Raw genomic sequence first — 22,781 nt, 5'->3', positions numbered from 1 at the left:
GTCTTTGTTGAATGTAAAGACTTAATACATATGTATAGTACTTGCCTCCAAACTATTCAGTTAGTTAGTGAACAGATAGTCCAACAAGTAAATATGTGGCCAGAAATAAAGAAGTCAAACTTTGACTATTAAAATAATGTTTAAGATCTCCCTTAACACCTTGACTATAAGCAAACAACTGTATGCTGAACAAATAAATAAAGAGTCCTCTGCTCTTTCTGACAGGGTCAAGGCACAGAACATCGCCTCCAGGGAAAATATTCAACTTTTCAAGGCCCAGTATAAGTACAATGTGCCAGGCTTGCTGTCAAGTGAAGATTACCATTCAAATTCCACATATTCCAGGAGGGAAAGATAGGAAGTCGTCAGTTTGTAAGATGGTATCTTAGTTTTAGTTCATTGGGACAATATCTTAACATAGCAAGTGTTTCTAAAACACTGTGAATTGCGATTGCAAATTGCTATTAAGAGGCTACAAATGATTATTTTAAAATGTCCCCTCCCTTGTCTTTTCAAATATATTTTAAGTAATCCTATAAAAATTACAGTTGTGAGTGTATATGTATGTATTTATGTATAAAATGTACCTGAATCCTACCAGACATATGAATCACACAATGTAGTAAGTACCAACGTGAACACATCTTAAACACATAACACTTAGACTGTTTTCAAAGGAAAAATGGATCTACCATTTAAAGAAAAAAATAAATACCTTTGAATTTCATCCTTGAAACAAACAGCTGGAATAGAAATTAAAAACAAGAGGGGGCCGGGTGCGGTGGCTCATGCCTATAATCCCAGCACTTGGGAGTCCAAGGCAGGTGGATCACAAGGTCAGGAGATCGAGACCACCCTGGCCAACATGGTGAAACCCCGTCTCTACTAAAAATACAAAAACTAGGGGGGTGTGATGGTGCATACCTGTAATCCCAGCTACTCAGGAGGCTGAGGCAGTAGAATTGCTTGAACCAGCGAGTCGGAGGTTGTAATGAGCCAAGATCACGCCACTGTACTCTAGCCTGACCACAGAGCGAGATTATGTCTCAAAAAAAACCAACCAAACAAACAAACAAAAAAACACAAAAGGATTGGGCATGGAAGCTCATGCCTGTAATCCCAGAACTTTGGGAGGCCAAGGCGGGAGGATCGCTTGAACCCAGGAGTTCAAAACCAGCCTGGGCAAAAAGAAATCTCTACAAAAAAAAATTTTTTTTAATTAGCTGAGCATGGTGGCGAGTGCCTGTGGTCGCAGCTACTCAGGAGGCTGAGGCGGGAGGATCACTTCAGCCCAGGAGGTCAAGGCTTCAGTGAGCCCTGATCGCACCACTGCACTCAAGCCTGGGTGACAGAGTGAGACCCTGTCTCAGAAAAAAATAATAAAGAAAAATAGAAGAATTGAGAGACACCAAGTTTATTATTTTCAGAAGCACACACATTCATATATACATGAATTTATAGTGTCCCATGTTAAAAACAGAATTCACAAAAATAAGTAAAGCAGATAATTCCATAAAATTATCTCACCTTGTTTCCCAACTTAAATACTTCTTCCAGATTGGTGCTATTGGTGTTTATCATAATTGAATCTGTATCTCCATAAATAACTTCAAGATTCATCTAATGAAAAGCAAAAATTATAAAAATTAACAAAAACACAGTGACCATTACACACAATGAAACTAAAGATTTTCCATACTACAGATATTACAGGCTCCACAGACTTTTCAAAAGTTTATGTTAATTATTATTTATATTGTCAGGGTATACAATTGAAGATTAAGCCCCTATAAACCAGAAAGGCAAGCACCCTGACATCAAGAAAATCTCTCAAATTTTCTTAAAATAGAGAGTGGAGTGGAAGGAGAATTGTGTCTAGTTTCAACAGAAACAAAATATCAAATTAAATAATGAGGAAAAAGAGAATAAAAGACTAGGAAATGGGGTCTATATTTATCCACTGTACCACATGCTTAGTGGTCATGGCAATTTAAGAAGCGAAAACATAATGGATTCTATAAATTCAGAGGCACAAATCCATGTTAAATTCTTAATACAGTTGCAAACAGTATTTAGTAGAATATGAAGAGTGCCAAAAAAAATCAATCATAACAAACAACACTAGAGCACATACAGTATAAAGGCCTGGAAATAAACTCTAATTAGCACTGTTACTAATTTGCTTGAAACACTCACATATAGGCTTCAAGCAGGGGCTAGATCATATCAGTGTTGGTAAAAGAAAAAAGCTGTAATACTTTAGGAGGGATTATAAATGTAAACTAGGCAACCTAAGAAGCAATTTCCAGTCTGTTTGGGTTACAGTTTTCCTTGAATACAAAAACATTACCAGTTACAATATTTAAGAGTTTTATACAATGAAAATGCTCAACATTACCTTTTGTACCATCTCTTTTGTATGCATCAAAATCTAAATGAAACAAAAGTCAAGATTAATACATTACACAATTATAAAGACATAAATAGAAGCACATAGAGATAGGTAGCTCTCAATGATTTGCCATTTCCATATATTTCTAAAGCTCTTGAAGGTTTTCTAACGACAGCCCTTAAAATAACAGTAACATCAATGTAATCTAAAAATAAGTTTGCCTCTATGCTGATTCTGAGCCAGAGATATGCATGCATATACACAGGTATATATCTTTAATAAACACACAATAAAATATCTCTATAACATGGCAAAAAAGCGAACTATTCTCATTACTAATACTTAAATAGAACTGCATGCCTAAAAAAAGCTTAACAAAGCATTTCAAATCTGGCAATTCTTACTCATGGTATTCAGGATCTTAAAAAGTTAAAAAAAAAAAAAGCATACTACACTTAAAATTCTTCTCTAGACTAAATTCATTGAAGAAAGAGAGTAGATAGATTTTCACTATATTGCCTGGAGCTACCACAGTAGCCAGTAAAAAGGTGGGGCTCAAGAAACATTCAGTGAATGAAGACCAACAAAGATAATAGCTGTTGATGAGTCTGTCCCCAGGCCCTTCAGAGATATTTAGGCTACAATGTGGATAGAAATAAAAACTGATATAAATTATTTTGAGCCAGATCAGAAGTAACACATATTTTAACAAACAGCCTCTTAAAAAATAGTAATATGACATAATTAGGACTCAGAGAGAAAGTGTGTGTGTGGGGGGGGTGTGTGGGGGGGTGTGTGGGGGGGTGTGGGGGAGGGTGTGTGTTTAAAATACATGTGCTAGATGCTGTGCAAGGAACACCTTGTGCATTTTCTCATTTCATTCCCCTAGATCTCCAAGGGGTAGCTACTATTAATAGCCTCATTTGTTAGATGCCAAAAGACAAAGAGAAATTAGTGTCCTAGTAATGACAAAACAAGGATATGAACCCAAGCATTCTGACGAGTATGGGGCCTTAGTCACTCCATGCTATTGCCTCTCTGCTATCACCCATCTTTCAAAGCATCAGTCTAAAGCTGAGGTCACTTTTCCAATAGACCAAATAAAGGTTTATTTCATTCATATTTATTTCTCCTACTTCAATAGTCCTCCTTGTCAACTAAGCTCAAGTTTCATGGTGTCACTTCTTTCCTGTCTTCCCTATCACAGAGCTTTGTAAATCCTGTCTTTAGAGTATCTTTTATATATATCCATTACTTTCCATTTTTTATTGCCCTCTGCCCTTTATTACTATCTCCCAGTTTTGTTCAGATGTTCACTGTATTAATATTATGTTCTTAGACAAGGAAGCCCTTTCTCCTGCCCTGGGGGTGGTGAATGGTGAATTCTGATTAGGGTAAGCCAGTAGTTTTAATACTGACTGTACAGTGGAATTACCTGGGGATCTTAAAAAAACAAAAAACAAAAAACACAATACCTGGCCCCGACAGTATTCTTACATTGCAAGCTGGCTTAAGGACCATTGGACTAAGATAATCATGGCAATTCCATTCTGGAAACAGCGATCAGTTTAGGCGTGTGCATGTGAACAGAATCCTGGCCAATTAAACTTAAGGAGAATCCCTGTAGGATGCTTCTGTGAAAGGTTTTCCTTCCTGATTTGAGAGGGCAGGCGGTGGGGGACTACCTTTTTAGACTGAGGGCTGCTTGGAGCAGTGGCAACCATCACCATGGCTATGAAGGGCCATTCCTAGGTGCAAGCTAACATGCTGAGCAGGGCTGGCTGCAAGGTGGAAAGCGTCTGACACCATGGAAATGAGGTTGTCACTGAGGATGAACCAATTCGCATCTCTACTGGCTTTAGGTCTCATCAACTCACCCTGAATATCATTACCAATCTCCTAAATGTTTTCAATGCCTCTCCGATGCCTACAAGGTCAAGACCAAATTCTGCAACTGCACCTAAACCACTGTTCCACTTGTATGGCCTGTTATTCTTTTACACAGATCCTCTTGCTGGACAGAATAAATCTCCCAGTCTTCCAACAGTTAACTGTGTATAGACTCATCTTTTCATGCCTTCACTCATGCAGTGTGTCTCCTACCTGGAATTCCTTCCCCAGTCCTTTTCCTGTCATTGAATTTTACAACCCTCAGCTCAAATCTTTGCATGAGCTGACTGGCCCAGCCCATACCTGTCTCTCTCTTCTCATCTATGTTTGCATTATTCTACTAGTACTTCAATGATGTTTTATGTTATTAGCTCCCACCTAGCCACCCCAAACTAGACTACAAGCTCCTGGAGGTCAGACCATGTGTTGATGCCTAAGTGCAGACTTCACTATAACAGGCACTCAAAAAACTGTTTGCCAGGTGACTAATAGGTCCTGTAGTAATCCCAATTACTTTTCCACTAGACACTAAAATTCAGCTAACATAAAAAACACTCACTCTCCCCAACTTCATCTTCATTTTTTAACATTTAAATTGCAGGGAAAGGCATTGTGGGAGAATACTTGACAATTCCTTTAGGGAAAGGGCAATAATGAGATCAACCCAAGGCAAATTAATCATAGTGAGGACAGAACTACTTATCAAGGGTCCTCTTTATCCTCTGCGTCTCACAGTTTGCTAGACTTAGCTTTCCTCATCACAATAGACAACACCATAACATAACTGTTACCTCAATAAAATACCTGAGGAGCAGATTGTCAACCTTTTACTACAACTCCACATATTCAATAACCAATTTCTTCTACTCTTGTTTCACAACATGAACCAAATCTACTATGTCATCCCTGAGTGTACCTTCAATGTGAACTGGCAACCTTCACCTTTCAGATCCATCATCCACCCCTACTCCATCCTGTCACCAACTCACAACCATTGCCATGCATAACCTGAGGACTGCTACCAAAATGATTTTCTTTGGTGGCAGAAACCTTTTGGTGGCAGAAACCTTTTGGTGGATGTCTTTTTTTTGCAGAAATGGTAAACTATAGATTACGCCGCAACTGCTTTTTTCACCTAGCACTTATCCTAGAGGTTATTTCAAATCCACACATAAAGAGCTGCCTTATTATTTTTTAATGACTACATAGTACCCCATTGTATAAATAGAACGTAATTTATTTAACTAGTGTTCTATTAATGAACACAAAAGTTGTTTCTACTCTTTACCGTTATAACCATACTTCAACAAATAATCCCTATACATGTGTAATATACAAATCTGCCAGTAACAAGACAAGTGGACGTGCTGGGTCAAAGGTTGTTATGTTTCAAATTTTTAAAAATAAATATAACCCAATAGCTCTCTACAGAGATTGTACTGATTTCTGTGGATCTTACCATCTTTTCAGTGGGCCTCACGAGTAGCTGATGACAATGTTCTGTCTCAGGTTCAAGGTCCTCACCACAGTTTGTCAACTCTTCAGCCCATTCTATACAAGACAACCCACAACCAGTCTGACCCCTAACCTGTCATGTTTTTTCACTAAGCAGTTCTAGATGGTGGGTATCATAGTGCCCTCTCTAGTCCAATGCTTATCCAAGTGCTAATGAGCAGAAATACTTGAAAGCTGCCCTCAAGTCCAGCCCTCAACTCAAACTGCTCACTGGGGAGGGCTCAGCTGTTAGATACCCAGGGAGCTACCAAATTCTTACTATCTACCAGAGGCCTGGTACATGGGAGCTGTTAATAAACATTTATAGAATGCTAAGTGAATAATCCTAAGGGGTACACAGTATTATAAATCCCAACTGACAGATGAGGAAAATCAGGCTCTGAGATTTTGCCCAAGAGCTTGATCTAGAAGCTGGACTTTGTTTCATTTTCTTTTCATTATGTCCCACTACCTTCTAAAATAAAATAAAATAAAGCCTCATACCACATAAATGTCCTAGAAGCCAACAATCAAAAACTTACACATTACAGATATTTTCCCCATTGAAGAAACACATTTTAAAAAATAGCCACAAGTACCCAGAAAGGTCTACTAGACACAAGGTACCATGATTACAAGATGACCATTCATAAGTTCACTTTGAAGTGACAAGTGTAATATTAAAGCTGCCCATTCTGACAGAAAAATCACTTTATAAGTGCTAACGGCTAGAAAACAGGGCTATAAAGGCTTGCTAAATTCATTAATAAGGCAGTCTGCAGTTATCTGATTTCACAGCAACACCTGCATATTTATCTACTCATTACCAATTGGATGATGGAATTTTTTCAAGCACATTTCAAAAATCTGCCAACTTCAAGTGTAAAAAAATAAACTTTGTGGTTAATTTTTCCCTTAACAAAGTACAGCTGTTGAGAATAATTGTTCAAGATCTTACCCTGTAATGTCAACTGCAGCAGAACAAAGAGTATTTAATTAGCAAATCTATCCAGTAATTCAACACCTATTATATAAAATGCCTTCGTGATTTTATTCAGGATAATTTGCTAAGAGGGTTATTACTGACATTCAGATGGAATTTAAAATTCCTACGCAAGTCGAGTCATAATAGCAGTAATGATCTCCCCAATCAGGAGACTCGGTGTCACACAAGGCTCTCTTGCAATGCAGCAGCCGATTTCCTGACTTCTTAATTCCTGGGCTCAGCTCAGTGAGAGCCCTTCATGCCGATATTTCAGTCAGCAATACATCTTTAATGGGACTCTATTAAAATAACTAGAACAAAAATGACTTTTTTTTTGGTTAAAAAGAATGACAGCACTGCCATCATATCAATCATTGCAGGCTTTGCAGAACAGTGCCGTTAGGGGAAAAGAGGAGGGGGAAACAGGAAAGGGGTGGAGGTGGGGAGAGCAATAATTAAAATAATACGAAAAGGAATTTTAACCCCAGTCTGAGCTTCTGAAGGCTGGAAAAGGGTAGTGGGAACTAGAAAGGAAATTTAGATGTGTATCAAAAATTGTTTTCTAAAGAAAATAATTTGTTCATGAATACACCCACGATATGGTTTACTAAGCAGAAAGATGCTTTTTTTGTGTGCCAAGGTTAACAACAGCAGCAACCTAAGACCAACTACTACCAAGATGTGTATTTGTAGGCTCTCCTAATAAGTTCAGGATAACACCTGAGTCTTTGTATTTTGTTAAAATAGAATACTGTTGTTTTGCAAAGCATCCAAAGGTTATGAAATGTTTTTAGATGCTATTACAGACTAAAAGAGTACTTACTAATACTAAACAATAGAGAGAAAACACCAGCTTTCCACAGCTTAAAAAAAAAGTTTCAAGGTCCTACTCCAAAAACATGTCTACTATAGTATTACATATTAATGAGAAACCCACTTTGGTGTGTGATGCAGATATTAAACACAAAGGATATCCTACAAGTTAAGAAAATGTTGAGAAAGGTGAAATTCTAAACAAATAATGCAGAAACAGAATGACAACTGAAATCTCAATGGCTTTAGGATTCTTCCATTATCAATTATATAAAATTAGAAATAAACTGGAAATTAAACAATACATTAGCATAACAGGGGTAGTAAAATAAATGGTTTTGAAGGCTAGGGAAGAGAAAGGCAGATGAAATATTAATATAAATATTATGATATTTGATAATCTAACCATTACCTAAGCGTTCCACATTCCAAATTTCAGCAACTGCCAAGCAGGACTCAGTACCACTCAGTTCTCCCACTTGATGAACAATTTATTTCATCCTTAGTCTATTAGATTGTCTTTTTCCGACTCTCTGTTATTCTTAGATTTGTGTCTTCTCTAAAAATGCTCAAGAAACATGGGCTATGGATTTAATAAGCATCGTACTTTCTGTCTTCACTAAACACTTTTGTGATACTGGGCTACTTACTGCCTTTAAACCTTAGTTTTACTTTCTCTAAAATTGGGGTGATATTCCCACCTTGCTCCCTGAGCTAGGTAAGAATAAAAAGAACCATATGCTTAAAAAGTGCTTTGCATAGATAAAATGTTATACAAATATTCTTTTTTTTGTTTTGTTTTGTTTTTTTTAAAGTCTAGGGTCTGGAATCAGAGTACTTGTTTAAACTGCCAATTACCAGCTAAGTGATTTGGGACCAAGCTGGTTTCCCTTTCTAGCTCTCAACATCCTTATTTATAAAATGAAGAGGTTGAGATTCCTTGCAGATCTAAAAATCTAGAATCCAACTTTGACATGTAGAAACGTCTCTTCATTATATTTGGTTGGTTTGTCTTTCAACCACATTTACTTCTTCAATATTAGGAAAAGGTGGCACTAGTGTATCTAACAAGGATAACTAGCATTGTGAGGATATATTTCCATATTCTAGGTTGCTTTTGAGGGCTATGTGGTTGTAAAATAACTAGAAACATGTAAGTTCTCACAAGTTGCCTGGATACATCTTTATGCACTTAATGTGAGTGGGTACATTTAAAATACATAATAACATACAACACGTGTTGAGATTTCTTTTCCACACTTAGGGAGTATATATACACCTATACACATATATCAAGATTTCTCAACTTCAGTACTATTAACATTTTAGGCTGAATAATTATTTATTATAAGGAGCTATCCTGTGTCTATTGTGGGATGTTTACCAACATCCCTAGCCCCTACCCACTAGATTTCATCAGTAGTATGAGTGCACACATATGCCCGTGTGCTCTTCCTCTCTCCAGCTGTGACAACCAAAATTGTGTCCAGATATTGCCAAACACTTCCTAGGAGGAGCAAAACTGCACTGGTTGAGAATCAGCGATACACACTGATGACAGCGTTTTCTCTCTCCAGGCACACATTCAACTGTTGGTCCCATAAGCATTCATTATAAATCCCACCCATCTCCTCCAAACCCTTAACCAGCTCCAAAGATGATAATTGGCCCCTCCAGAAACCTTCAACCGGAACAAAGGACTGGTTTCCTTTCTATCTTTTTTTTTTTTTTGAGATGGAGTCTCGCTCTGTCGCCCAGGCTGGGAGTACAGTGGCACGATCTCGGCTCACTGCAACCTCTACTTTCCAGGTTCAAGCAATTCTCCTGCCTCAGCCTCCCGAGTAGCTGGTATTACAGGCGGGTGCCACCACGCCCAGTTAGTTTTCATATTTTCAGTAGAGACGGGGTTTCACCATGTTGGCCAGGCTGGCCTGGAACTCCCGACCTCAGGTGAGCCACCCTCCTCGGCCTCCCAAAGCGCTGGGATTACAGGTGTGAGTCACCGCGCCCGGCCCCAAATGGTTTCCTTTCTAATCCAATGAGCCCACATATGTTACACTAACTATACTGCATCTTTCCAATGTGGCACCTTTTCTGCATTCCCATATCCTTCCTTCAGACACCCATCACTCACTTGGCCTACCTGTCTCTAGCATCACTACCTCCCAAGCCAATCTTCACACTTTGCCAGTGTTCTTTCTAGAATAAAATGTACTCCTTGAAATAATATTCAACCCCCTGAGCCTGTCCTTGAGACTCATCTAGTTGAGGCCTATCTCATCTTCTAACACTTCCTACATGCACCTTCAATCCAGCCCTCCCAAAATATTTTAGGTTCATTAAACATGCTGTGCTTTTTTTCTTGCTTCTATGTTTTTACATGCTATTTCCCCAAGTGGTTAAAAATGTGAGTTGAGAAGTTAGGCTGTGTGATGATTAATCTTATGTGTCAACTTAGCTAAGTCATGGTACTCAGATATTTGGTCAAACACCAGTCTAGATGTCACTGTAAAGCTATTTTTTAAAAATGAGATTAACATTTAAATCAGTTGACTCTGAGTACAGCAGTATATCCACCACAGTGTGAGTGGGCCCCATCCAATCAGTTGACGGCCCTAAAAGAAAAAGACTGAGGTCCCTCAAGGGAGAAGGAATTCTGCTACAGACTGCTTTCCAACTGTAGGTGAAACATCAACTCTTCCCTGGGCTGCCAGCCTGCCCTACAGATTTCAGACTTGACAGCCTCTACAATAAATGTGTCACACACACACACACACACACACACACACACACACACACACACACCACCTCTCCTATTGGCTGTTTCTCGGGAAAACCCTAATATAGGCTCCCTGGGTTCAAAGCCTAACAGTACTGCTAATAAGCTGTGCAATGACCTCTGGCAAACAATATAACCTCTCTAACCTTCCAATTCCTCAACTGTAAAATGGAGATAGCAACTGAAGCTTCCTAACAGGGCTATTGTGAGCATTAAATTTAATAGTGTATGTACTTTGTTTTGTACGATCTCTGGGACCTAAGAGCTCAATAAATGTTAGGGGTTATTATTACCTAACACCTACTTATTTCACAAGGAACTTAATACCGTCAGAAAAGCCTTCTCGAGACTCCCCAACCCAATGATATTAACGACTATCCTAGTCCTACGTATCCCCCAAAGTACTCTGTGCATACCACAACACACCACTCTATTAAAAAAGGTCAGATTAAGAGACCATAAGCAAATTATAGGCAGAGATTATATCATGGGCATTAAACCTAACGGAATGCCTGGCACAAAGTAATAATTCAATAAATATTTATTTTTTAGGCTCTAGAAAAAGGAAGAAAACGCCTAGTGGTCCAGCTTGAGAAGAGCAAAGCCATTATCGATCAGTAAGTGCATCTCTACAACAACAGGACCCTAAAGTTGGTTACAAAGACCTGCAATGAAGCCCACACACAGTACACATTTAAATGCCCACTCTTTCCATGCAAAAAGTGAAGAGTGAATCAGTTTTGATCCCACCTTCAAACACAATGCATGTTATGTAAACAAATATTCACTCAAGAGAAAAGAATTTCTATTCCAATGACAAAGGCCCATTAATTATAAACTTGACTATAAGTGTACCTCTCCCATACAACTACAGTTTCCAGATAATCCTTAATTTACAACCTAGACCTTCTGGTAGCTCATGTGTGAAGAATATAAAACACACTGAATAAACAACAATTTCTGAAAGGTTTCTCCTCCCAAAAAGACAAATTTAATACTATTTATGAGAATCTCTCCATTATTGCCCTACAATATGACAGGGCTATTATTTTGATACCAAAACTTAAAATACCACAAACTATGCCTTTGAATGTGTGAAAGGAAAAGTGAATTTCTTCCCTGTCTTATAACATGTTTTATAATTTCTTGTCCCCAGCATGATTATTTATTCATCCTGTGGATTCTTAAAAACCTACTTTATATGCTGACCTTTAAGAACTCAGTTTTCACCTTTAAAGAAACCTTCCTTTCACAATATTCTTATTCTCCATTCCTCTTCCAGTCTAGAAGCTCATGTCCTATATGTTTCACTTGAATTTACAAGTATTCCTGCCATTCTTGGGGTTATATCTGACACAGGACAGTGGACAGCTTGTAAAGCTGACCTTAAAGCACACTTGAACCAAATCTACTCACTGACACAAGAGCTCAATATGAGCCTATACAATCTTAAATATTATATCCCCAGTTAACAAAAAACAAAAAACCTAAGACACTAAAATTAAAACTGGAGCAGTAGGTATTAACCTAAGGTCAAGAAATCTGAAAATCCCCTGAAATTGTCAGCAAAGATTTGAATGTCTGCTTACGTGCATTTTTCTAGAAAGAAGATCCACATATTTAACCAAACCTGAAATTCTGATTTGTTTAATCATAAGTACCATTGAGGATGCTCCAACTCGCCATAAGAATAGAACTTTCAGATTTCTTAACATTCACAATTTTCATTAAGACCAGAAACACACTCACCCAAAGGTCCTTGCCCCTTGCTTTTGAGGTGGGTGTTTTCAGCCCCTACCTACAGTTCATTTCGCTCACAGAAACATGTACATGTGAAAAGGCTCAGAGATTTGGCTCCCTGATTGACTCCTCATATAACTCATCCAGGGGGGCTAATTAAGACATGGCCAAACTATGTCCATGCTTTAGTGAATATCAGCGCTCAAGCAAGTTTCACATAACCTGATTAAAATTGACTCAAAGTGTCTTACTTCAGTAATCACTTAGACAGAATGAATTTTACATTAGTGGGATCAAGCATGCACCAGGCCTCAGTGGAAATGAAAAGGGCTTATAGTAATAGGATTTATAAACCCACCCATTAGGTTAATGGCTAAATGATTTACATGTAACTTTCTCCCCCATCCCGCCTTCCCTCACCCTTTAACTCAGTAAAAACTATGCTTGGCATTTTCCACTGCAGTGCCACACACAAAGGAAATAGCCTTTCTATTTTGGGACATTCTAATTTCTAATAATGGCTTGGGTAGCTACCATTAACTCTTTCAAAGCACAAATAATTGACTAATAAAATTAAGTATTCTATAAGGCCTAAAAGTGCTTAATTGATCATAATTGTCTATTTGAGAAGAAGGCGTCAGGCTGGCTATGCTCAGATAATGAAGTTGGGCAATTCTGAAGCACTGCAATCAGTGTAATACTTACAGCTAAAAAGGACATTAGCATTTTCTAGAATCTGTAACATTTTCTTTATAACTGAGGTCATGGGAAAATCTGACCAGAAAACTTTGAGCTCCCAGCTCCCACAAATGGCAGATTTAACAACTTGTCCCTTGTCATTACTAAGCTCCTGGTCTGAAGCTCAATTCTGGAAGAGCACACAGCTGGTAGTCTGGAGAACCTGAAGTTGGACAGTGACCAAGGTGGTGCTGTCACCATTTTGACAGAAGCAATTTTGATTTCTAGAAAGCTCCTTTTTAGGATCAGTATGTGACAAAATAGTCATTGGAGTGTCCATAATTACTCTCTTCTTCAAATGAAGTGAGATGAGGGAGAACGTTTTAAGCCCTACACCTCAGAGGGTAATTCCCTTGCTCAGTACCAGAGCTAAATACTAAATTATGCTCTATCATGACCACACTTTCTAGATGGTCTCTTAAAGCAACTCTTTATTTTTTACAAAGTGGCATCCCTTGCCCACCTCCATTCTACTATAAGTTCAACAAACAGATTCTATGAGCTAGCTATGATTAAAATACAGAGGGTTCCCACTTTACTTTTTTATTTATTTTTTATTATCATACTTTAAGTTCTAGGGTACATGTGCACAGTGTGCAGGTTTGTTAACATACGTATACATGTGCCATGCTGGTGTGCTGCACCCGTTAACTCGTCATTTACATTAGGTGTATCTCCTAATGTTATCCCTCCCCTCTCCCCCATCCCATGACAGGCCCCGGTGTGTGATGTTCCCCACCCTGTGTCCAAGTGTTCTCATTGTTCAGTTCCCACCTATGAGTGAGAACATGTGATGTTTGGTTTTCTGTCCTTGCGATAGTTTGCTCAGAACGATGGTGTCCAGCTTCATCCGTGTCCCTACAAAGGACATGAACTCACCCTTTTTTTATGGCTGCATAGTATTCCATGGTGTATATGTGCCACATTTGCTTAATCCAGTCTATCATTGATGGACATTTGGGTTGGTTCCAAGTCTTTGCTATTGTGAATAGTGCCGCAATAAACATACGTGTGCACTTTAAGAAAAAAAATCTTCTTTGAGAAAGATGGTCTAGTTTTAGGGAAATGTAATTGTGTTCAACTGTCCAGAGAAACGTGTTGTAGACACATGTTCAGGCATACCTCTAGAATAAATACAGTTGACCCTTGAACAATGCAGAGGTTAGGGGCACCAATCCCCTTGCAGTCAAAAATCCATGTATAACTTTTGACTCCCTTAAAACTTAACCTATTAATAGTCTACCGTTGACCAGAAACCTTGCCAATAACATAAACAGTTAATGCATTATTTTGTATGTTTATATGTATTATATACATAAAAAACTAGAGAAAAAAATGTTCTTACAATATGAAGGTGGGCAATAAACTAGAAAAAAAATGATTTCTTACAATAAACTATAGAAAAAATGTTACTAAGAAAATCATAAGGAAGATAAAATATCTTTACTATTCATTAAGTCGAAGTAGATCATCATAAGGGTCTTCATCCTCATCATTTTCATGTCGGGTAGGGCTGAGGAGGAGGAGGGGCTGGTTTTGCCGACTCCAGGGTGGCAGAGGTGGAAGAACATTTATGTATTTACACAGTTCAAACTCATGTTGCTTAAGGGTCAACTATATATTTAAGAATCAATCAAATGACATATTCCCATTTATCAATCACATTTTCTCCTGTCCCATTATATTTTATACTTTCACTGGGAAGAATCCAGAGAAATTCTGAATCAAACAGAGATCAAGTTGAGAAAAGTAATTTAGGATGGAGATACAGAATATGAAGAAGCAATATAAAGGATATATGAGGTTTGGCTACTCACTGCTTTAAAAAAAGCAATCTCCTTCAGTCTTGAACTTTGTGCTTTTTTTTTTTTTTTTTTTTTTTTTTTTTTTTTTTTGGGGGGGAAACAGGATCTCACTGTGTCACCCAGGCTGGAGTGCACTGGGGCAATCTTGGGTCACTGCAGCCTTGACCTCCTAGGCTAAAGCAATCCTCCCAAGTAGTTGGGACTATAGGCGCACCGCACCAAGCCTGGCTTTTTTTTTTTTTTTTAATTTTTTTGTAAAGACAGGGTCTCACTATGTTGCCTACCCTGGTCTCAAGCAATCCTCCCACCTCAGACCCCCAAAGTGCTGGGATTACAGGTATAAGTCACTGCACCCAGCCTGTGCATTTCCACTCTCTAATTTGGTCAAGGCTCAAGAATTTGATATGAATTATAGGAAGCACTATATTGTCTTGTCATTAGGACCTCAAGAAGAACTCATTCATTCAAACACCAACAGTATTTACTAAACTCTTCTCATATGCTAGGTGTAGGTGGTAGGGAACACAACTGTAAATGATTCAGACATGATCCCTTCTCTCTTATAGTGCATAACCCCCAGTAGAGCAGAGAATCAAATAGGCAACTGGAAAATACACACATGCTACATACACACACATACATAACAGGGGCCCCTGGGGCAGAAGTAAGAGAAAAGTCCATAAAAACAGATAATGTGTAAGGGGAAGGTGAGTATAGGGAATAATAGGAAAAGGAGGATGGAAGAACAGTGCTTGTGAAGATGCAAAGAACACAGGGAAACACTGAATGGTGAGTAAAAAAAAAAATTAAGTTTTAAAATGTATGGTTGAGGCTAGAATGTTCAGGGGAAATGGAGAGGGGGTAGGAGAGAGGCCCAATTGTGAAGGGCCTTATAAGTCACATTAAGGACTTTAAACTGGGGAGTGGCATAAGCAGACTGGCAGTTTAAAGAGTTCTCTCTGGCTATAAAACATCTGGAGAATACTTGAGGGGGCAGTGTCCAGGGAGATGTAATGAGGCCTGAATAGCATAATTACAGTGACACTGGAGATAGAGAATCACAGATATTTAGGAAGTGGAATCTACAGAACTTGGCACTGGGCTGGATTTGAGGCATTAGGAAGAGATAGGAGTCAAGAATGATACCCATGTTCCTGGCTTAACAACTGGGTAAACAGTGTCATCATTCACTGAGACAGGGAATCAGGGAAGGGAAACAGGTTGGCAAGCAGAACTGCAAGGGCAGTTTTGAAACTGAATAGGATATGCCTGTGGAACATCTCAATGGAGATCACAGAGAGGCAGACAGAAAAGAAGACATTCAGCAGAGGGGATGTAAGGAATTTCAGGTACAAGAAATTCAATGCTTAACAGAGATGCAATATATTAATATGAATAAACCAAAGCAATAGCAGCATGCAGACAATAACAGAACCCTTCAAAATGCTTGGTACAGTTCACTGAAGGGGTAGCCGGAGAAAAGGTAGACTAGGCAAGGTAGCACCAAAATCCATGGTAATGGTGCTAGAGTGGCAGGTGCTCCATGGTTCTCCTGATTCCTCATTTCTCCTCCAGTACCTTCTGTTCCCTTTCAGCTATCAGATCTCCATTCTTTCTGTTACTATTGGCAGGTGTCACACAAACCAGGAGCCACTAGCATATCTGATGTAGGCTGCCATAGTCAGACAGTCAGGCACCACACAGTGACCTTTAATGAGAATGATCCTAACAGGTGGCTAGTGCTTAATACAAATAATTGTATTAAGCCTCTGAACAAGGTCAAAAAAGGAAAGCACCTTGCTTTGTCATGTGCAACCAAAACTACAAGCTGTGGCTTAACAAACAGCAGGCAAAACTTTTGCAATGGCTCCCTTCCTTGAGGCCATGTTGATAGGCTCAACAGGAAGACTGAACACCAATCAAGTCACAAGAGCCTCCTAGAGTCCTCTACACCTACATAACCACCCTTTTCACTGCCTCTCTTCTGCACTGGGGAGGAGGAAAGAGGTGGGGGTAGTTCTATTTTACGTTAAGTTTGGTGCTATCTGCTAGCAGTTACCATTTATACTTACCCAATAAAGATAAGTATACCCTTCCAGAGAAACTAAGTCATAAGTGATTATATTAATTGCTTTTGTCATGAACTAGATTTTATAACATCAAATGTCTCACAGTTTTCATGGACCTTTAACCTCAGAGCAAGCCACTGTTCAGACACAACAGACAGCTTTGGGTGGATGGGGGTGGGAGGAGCCTACATAACCTTTTCTGAAAGACAAACACCTCTGTCATGGCCCAGAAATTCCACTGGGTGGTAAGAAGCCAGGAGTCCTGTGACCTGCAGTGGGACTCCATGTGCTAATCTACAGCCTTTCTCCTTGACCTCTACATTCAAAAAAAAAAAAAAAAAATCTTTCTTTCTCTTGGAGACAACTTCCTCTACTCCCATCCTCTTAAACCTTGTGACTGCAAATGGCATGGCTAGAACAAGCCACACACCACTGGCATGCCTGTAACCAGACAAAGAATCTAAGCAATAGATCAGATTCCTGTCAGCTGCAAAAGAGCCAGCATTTCAGCTGCTTCTCATTCTTTATTTTTAAATGGCAGAATGGGCTCAAGGGCATGGTGGCCTGTCACCCAAGAAGAGATTAAAGATTAAAAAATATAAAACCAACACCACTGAGGGTATACAAACTCACAGGAGACTGGGAGTTGAAAAAGTGCTTCAGAAAAGCATATAAAACATTTATAAACCAGTTATAAGTGTGTTTCTCTTAGTGACATGGTAGAAGGAAACTGATTAAGGGAGCAAGAGAAGAATCAAACCAGCTACAGATCAGTTCCTAGTCAATGGGACTAACAGACTAATTCTTCTGCTACTAATTTTTAAAATACTTACTTTCAGAACTCAGAGCATTAAAACGTTGGAATGCGCTCTCAACGATCAAGTTTCCTAGTCAATCGGTCCTCCAAACCAAAGAGCATGTAAAATTAAATGTAAGTCAATAAAATTTAAAGAATATGGTTAGGAAGAACTTACCTATGTAGAATACAAAATGTGATTTCTTTTTTCCCCTATACCACTACCATCACCGCCAGATAATTCTCAACTAATTCTTACAAGCTGAAGACCAACTTGGATTTTGATGTATAAACTGCTTTTGACGATATTTCATTTTAAACAGATAAACACTTTTTAAAAAAAAAATGCAAGCCGAAGACACCCTTTTGAGAAACTAAGAAAACAGATGTGGAAGCCATTTGTTTAGATGAAGAGGAATTTTCGCTTTTATAGGAATACAATGATTCATGAAGATGAAAAAAGTCTGTCATCAAGTTTACTTCAATAGATACTCTTGGGTTTGAGGCAGCTTTCTAAATATGGCCATTGCTTTTCTTCACATCTCATCTCTCCTGAAATATCTCAAACTACCACTAACAAACATTACTTTTATTGTCTTTGTTCTTTTACATTTTCTGCTTAGTTAATATATTGTGCAGGGGAAAAACCACAACTCTGGTACTACAGCATTACATACTTGCTTTTATTGCTTAGGTACAAAATACCTACTGCTTTGGTGATCTATCACAAATATGTCAGCTTTAGAATATTACAACAATAGGAATACAAGAAACCCTAACAATAACTTCTTAAATAACAGTTCTCCTCAACCCCAAAACGATAGAATAAGAGAATAGGGAAGTCTTCCCAAGAAGTCCTAACAAAGAGAAAAATCACCTTTCTTGGTTTGTGTTTACTGGAGACGCTAAGAAGAATTAAACAGGGAAGGCCAGGCGCGGTGACTCACGCCTGTAATCCCAGCACTGTGGGAGGCCAAGGTGGGTGAATCACCTGAGGTCAGGAGTTTGAGACCAGCCTGGCCAACATGGTGAAACTCCATCTCTACTTAGAAATACAAAAATTAGCCAGGTGTGGTGGCACACACCTATAGTCCTAGCTACTCAGGAGGCTGGGGCAGGAGAAACGTTTGAACCCGGGAGGTGGAGGTTGCAGTGAGCCGAGATCACGTCACTGCACTCCAGCCGCCTGGGCAATAGAGAGAGAGAGACTCACTCTCAAAAAAAAAAAAAGAAAAGAAAAAGAAAAAGAAACAAAAGGGCATTAGGAAGGGCAACAGGTCTCTTCTGAGGGAATGACGGGGTTCATCCACCCACAATCAAGAGACTGTCTTCGGATGGCCACGGTGGCTCACGCCTGCAATCCCAGCAATTTGGGAGACTGGCGCAGGCAGATCACCTGAGGTCAGGAGTTCAAGACCAGCCTGGCCAACATGGTGAAACCCCATTTCTACTAAAAATACAAAAATTAGTCAGGCGTGGTGGTGGGCACCTGTAATCCCAGCTACTCCGGAGGCTGAGGCAGGAGAACTGCTTGAATCTGGGAGGCAGAGGTTGCAGTGAGCAGAGATGGCGCCACTGCACTCTAGCCTGGGCAACAGAGTGAGACTCTGTCTCAAAAAAAACAAAACAAAACAAAACAGAGACTCTCTTCATATAACAACCCTCCTATGACTAGCACCAGAGTTCACACAATTCTCTTGTGATTTCATTATACTTGCCCACATTTTTGTGAACAACCCCTTTATCAAATCCTATTAATCCCAGTGTCATCTCTTTCCTGCCAGGATCCTGACTGACAGACCAAATAAATTTTAAAACAAACAAAAAAAGCAGTTTTGAAATGTCTTGCTTCAAACCTCATCCTCCTGAAAGTAGACTCACATGAAGCAACACCTTTTGAAAATCTAGGCCTTTTTTTTTTGAGAGGGAGTCTATCTCTTGTCATTCAGGCTGGAGTAAAATGGCGTGATCTTGGCTCACTGCAACCTCCGCCTCCTGGGTTCAAGTCATTCTCCTGCCTCAGCCTCCCAAGTAGCTGGGATTATAGGCACCTGCCACCATACCCGGTTAATTTTTGTATTTTTAGTAAAGATGGGGTTTCACCATGGTGGCAAGGCTGGTCTCGAACTCCTGACCTCAGGCGATCCACCCGCCCCGGCCTCCCAAAGTGCTGGGATTACAGAAAATCTACGCTTTTAAGACTTGTAAATAAGAAGATATGCTGTGAACTTTCTTTAAAGAGCAAGCCTTTGATATCTCTCTTTGACCATGACATATTAATAATGCTCAAATTTAAATTTCCGTTAGCCCAACTTTATCCCAAAGAGAAAGAAAAACAGTATAAGACTACCTCCACCTTATGATCTTGACAATTTTGGAAATTACTATATTATTAATATATGTTAATTTACATAGTTATATTTCCATGTATATTATTTAAGTCTCTAATTACACTGCACATTAACATTGAGGACCAGGACTGTGTCTTAACATTTGTTTTCCTCATACTAAATCATGCCTTGCAACAGTTCCTTTAACAGAGGATATATCTGAAAAATAATTTCTTGACAGTTGGAAATAGTATCAACAGTAAAAGAACATAAGCAGAAAAGCTAGCCCCAAGAGATATGCTTGGTTACTTTGGTATTTTCTTATTTGGCATGCCTTATCAAATGATTCTGCCACCAGAAGAAAAATAAAAGCCTCACTGTTAGGTGAATATAAAATTTTAGGAAAACAGCTGTATAACCATCAAGATTATTTTCCACAAGTAGCCAACATGAAACAGAATTTACAACAGAGGCAGGAAGAAGAGTAGGTGTAGTTAGAATAGAAGGAAATGAGGAGGCTCAACAAGAATTAATTACTGGTAATTACACATGCTACAGCCTCTCTTCTTTCTCCACCCTCTAGCTAATCAACAGTGGGAACAGATGTGGTCTGTGGTATTGGGGAGGGGGGTGCTTAACAGCTGTTTGGAGAACATGCCATTAAAAAGCAGCCTTGTCCACAGAAACCCAAGAGTTTTAGTGTTTGAAAGAAAAGAGGTAATGAATAATGACCACAGTCTTACTCTGAACTTCAGCTCATTCAGGCCAACGATAAAAAAAAAAGTCTTTCTCCTGATTTCTAATACACTATGGCAGTAGCTTTGATATTTTCTGTTATAAGAGTACCTCAATATTTCAATATTTGAATCTACTTCACATATCTCACCCAAGTAGTCCCAAAACCAGTATGAAAATTCAACTTTATTAAGTAAATTTTCAATAAATCTTAACTATGATAATGATTATCACAAGAAACACTCTAAAACTCCTACTATAGAGAATACCAAATTAGGATGAAACAATCCTAAATTTGCTAAACCATCTTTTTGGACATTTTTTCGTGGATAATAACTCTATGCAACATGGAACTCGGAACATCCGAGCTTACTTCTTATAAAATCTGAAGCATGTGGTACACTGTCAATGCATATAATCATTCCTAAAAAATTAAAAAAAAAAACCCAAGTTTCAGAGATAAATCAAAAAAACAATACAACCGGCTGGGCGCAGTGGCTCATGCCTGTAATCCCAGCACTTTGGGATGCCAAGGTGGGTGGATCATGAGGTTAGGAGTTCAAGACCATCCTGGCCAGCATGATGAAACTCCATCTCTACTAAAAATACAAAAATTAGCTGGGTGTGGTGGCCCACACCTGTAATCCCAGCTACTCGGGAGGCTGAGGCAGGAGAATTGCTTGAACAGGGAGGCGGAGGTTGCAGTGAGCTGAGATTGTGCCATTGCACTCCAGCCTGGGCAACAGGGCAACTCCATCTCCAAACAAACGATAACAACAAAAAAAAAAACAATCAAGGCTTTAACAGTTTAGCGTACTAATAGAACAAAAGTTCCAACATGTTTGTGCTTCCTCCAAAGTCTGATGACTACCAGTTGGGCGGGGTCAGTGACATCTCCTACCTCATCTAGGATACCTCCAAGTTTCAAGGAATGAGGACAGGTGACACAGGTCTGGCTTCCGGAATTCATAGTTGACTGCTACTTATGATCTGAAACCCTTACACTGGAATAGCAGAGAAGATTTTGTCTTCGGAACCATTTAGGCTCCAAAAGGCTGTATAATAAGTCCATTTGTTCACAAATCCAAAGCAGTGCTCAATAAATGATTATGCCACCGATTGACAGTAAGCATATTGCCTGCTTTTGCTGAAATGTGCAACTGTGTTAGAACCTCTGAAAGTTCTTGAGCAGCTTACTGCAAGTCCTTCTTAGGTTAAATGTGTTTTTATATATATATATATACACACACACACACACACACACACACACACACACAAAAATAAATAAGTGGGGGGCTGCATATACACGTAAAATTAGCGTACATATTCATATACATTTGCAGGATATGACACTAATTTCTCATATCTAATCTTATTAAACTGAACTTGCATATTCTCAATTTTACTTCTGTGTATTTTTGGGGCAACTTCAAAAATTTCATTCAGTTTCAGTATATATAAATTGCACAAAACTATGATTCAATCCTGTTGGGGATAATTAGAGAAAGATGAAGCTGCAGTTGAGAATAGGAAAGGAAGGTAAAAGCTAACGTTGGAACAGAAATAAAGATTTTTAGAATGAAGCCACACTCTGACGGCATCTAAGTCAGCAGGAGGGGGCAGGATGTGAGTGGGGATCTCCAGGGAGATGGACGTCAACAATTTCTCCATTTAAAAATCAGAAAGGCAACGAATAGTGCCAAAGAAAATTAGCCATAGTGGAGGAGGAGAAATGTCTCAGAGCATGCTTATCTGCAACAAAGCCAATTTTCTCTTAAGGGATAGTAAATGAAAAAGAAAATGGATCCCTTATTGCTAAATAAAAGAATATAAAGGGTCATTTGTATTACGTTGAGAAGATTTAAATGAATGTAAATACTGTTTGTTCTTAAGAATTTCCATAGACACACCCTAAACTTCAAACCTCCTGCAACTATAGTTTCTATGAAGTCTAAAGTTCTGAGTTAATTTCTACATCTAACCACAGTTTTCAGGAACCTCTTCCTCCTGAAGAGTAAAGGACTATACCCTTCCTTTGCAATTCACCAGGATAAAGCTATTCTTTTTGGTGTACTCTGTAAACCCACCTTTAGATCCTGAGAAATAATTCTAATTATCTGCAAAAGAGTACATAAGAAAGTTTAAATTAACCCTTCATCCTGAATTATGTTGCTTTTCTGCATCAGCAAAGACACATTACCATGCAAAATAATGA

At 38.8% G+C, this 22,781-nt stretch overlaps 1 protein-coding gene across 2 annotated transcripts in view; it reads right to left on the bottom strand.

Annotated features, from left to right (window-relative positions):
* POLA1 (DNA polymerase alpha 1, catalytic subunit) overlaps nucleotides 1-22,781 on the bottom strand; it is a 307,406-nt gene that overhangs the window by 190,764 nt on the left and 93,861 nt on the right. For both annotated transcript variants that reach the window (XM_015127112.3, XM_015127113.3), the window contains exons 27-28: nucleotides 2,399-2,431; nucleotides 1,528-1,620 (exon numbers count right to left, since the gene is read on the bottom strand). In XM_015127112.3, the coding sequence (XP_014982598.2) occupies nucleotides 1,528-1,620; nucleotides 2,399-2,431 (126 nt within the window). The remainder of the gene's footprint in view (nucleotides 1-1,527; nucleotides 1,621-2,398; nucleotides 2,432-22,781) is intronic.

The sequence above is a fragment of the Macaca mulatta genome, chromosome X (assembly GCF_049350105.2).
Source record: "Macaca mulatta isolate MMU2019108-1 chromosome X, T2T-MMU8v2.0, whole genome shotgun sequence".
Classification (NCBI taxonomy): domain Eukaryota; kingdom Metazoa; phylum Chordata; class Mammalia; order Primates; family Cercopithecidae; genus Macaca; species Macaca mulatta.
The sequence above is the reverse complement of the archived record's forward strand: the minus strand, read 5'-3'. Positions and strand labels throughout refer to the sequence as shown.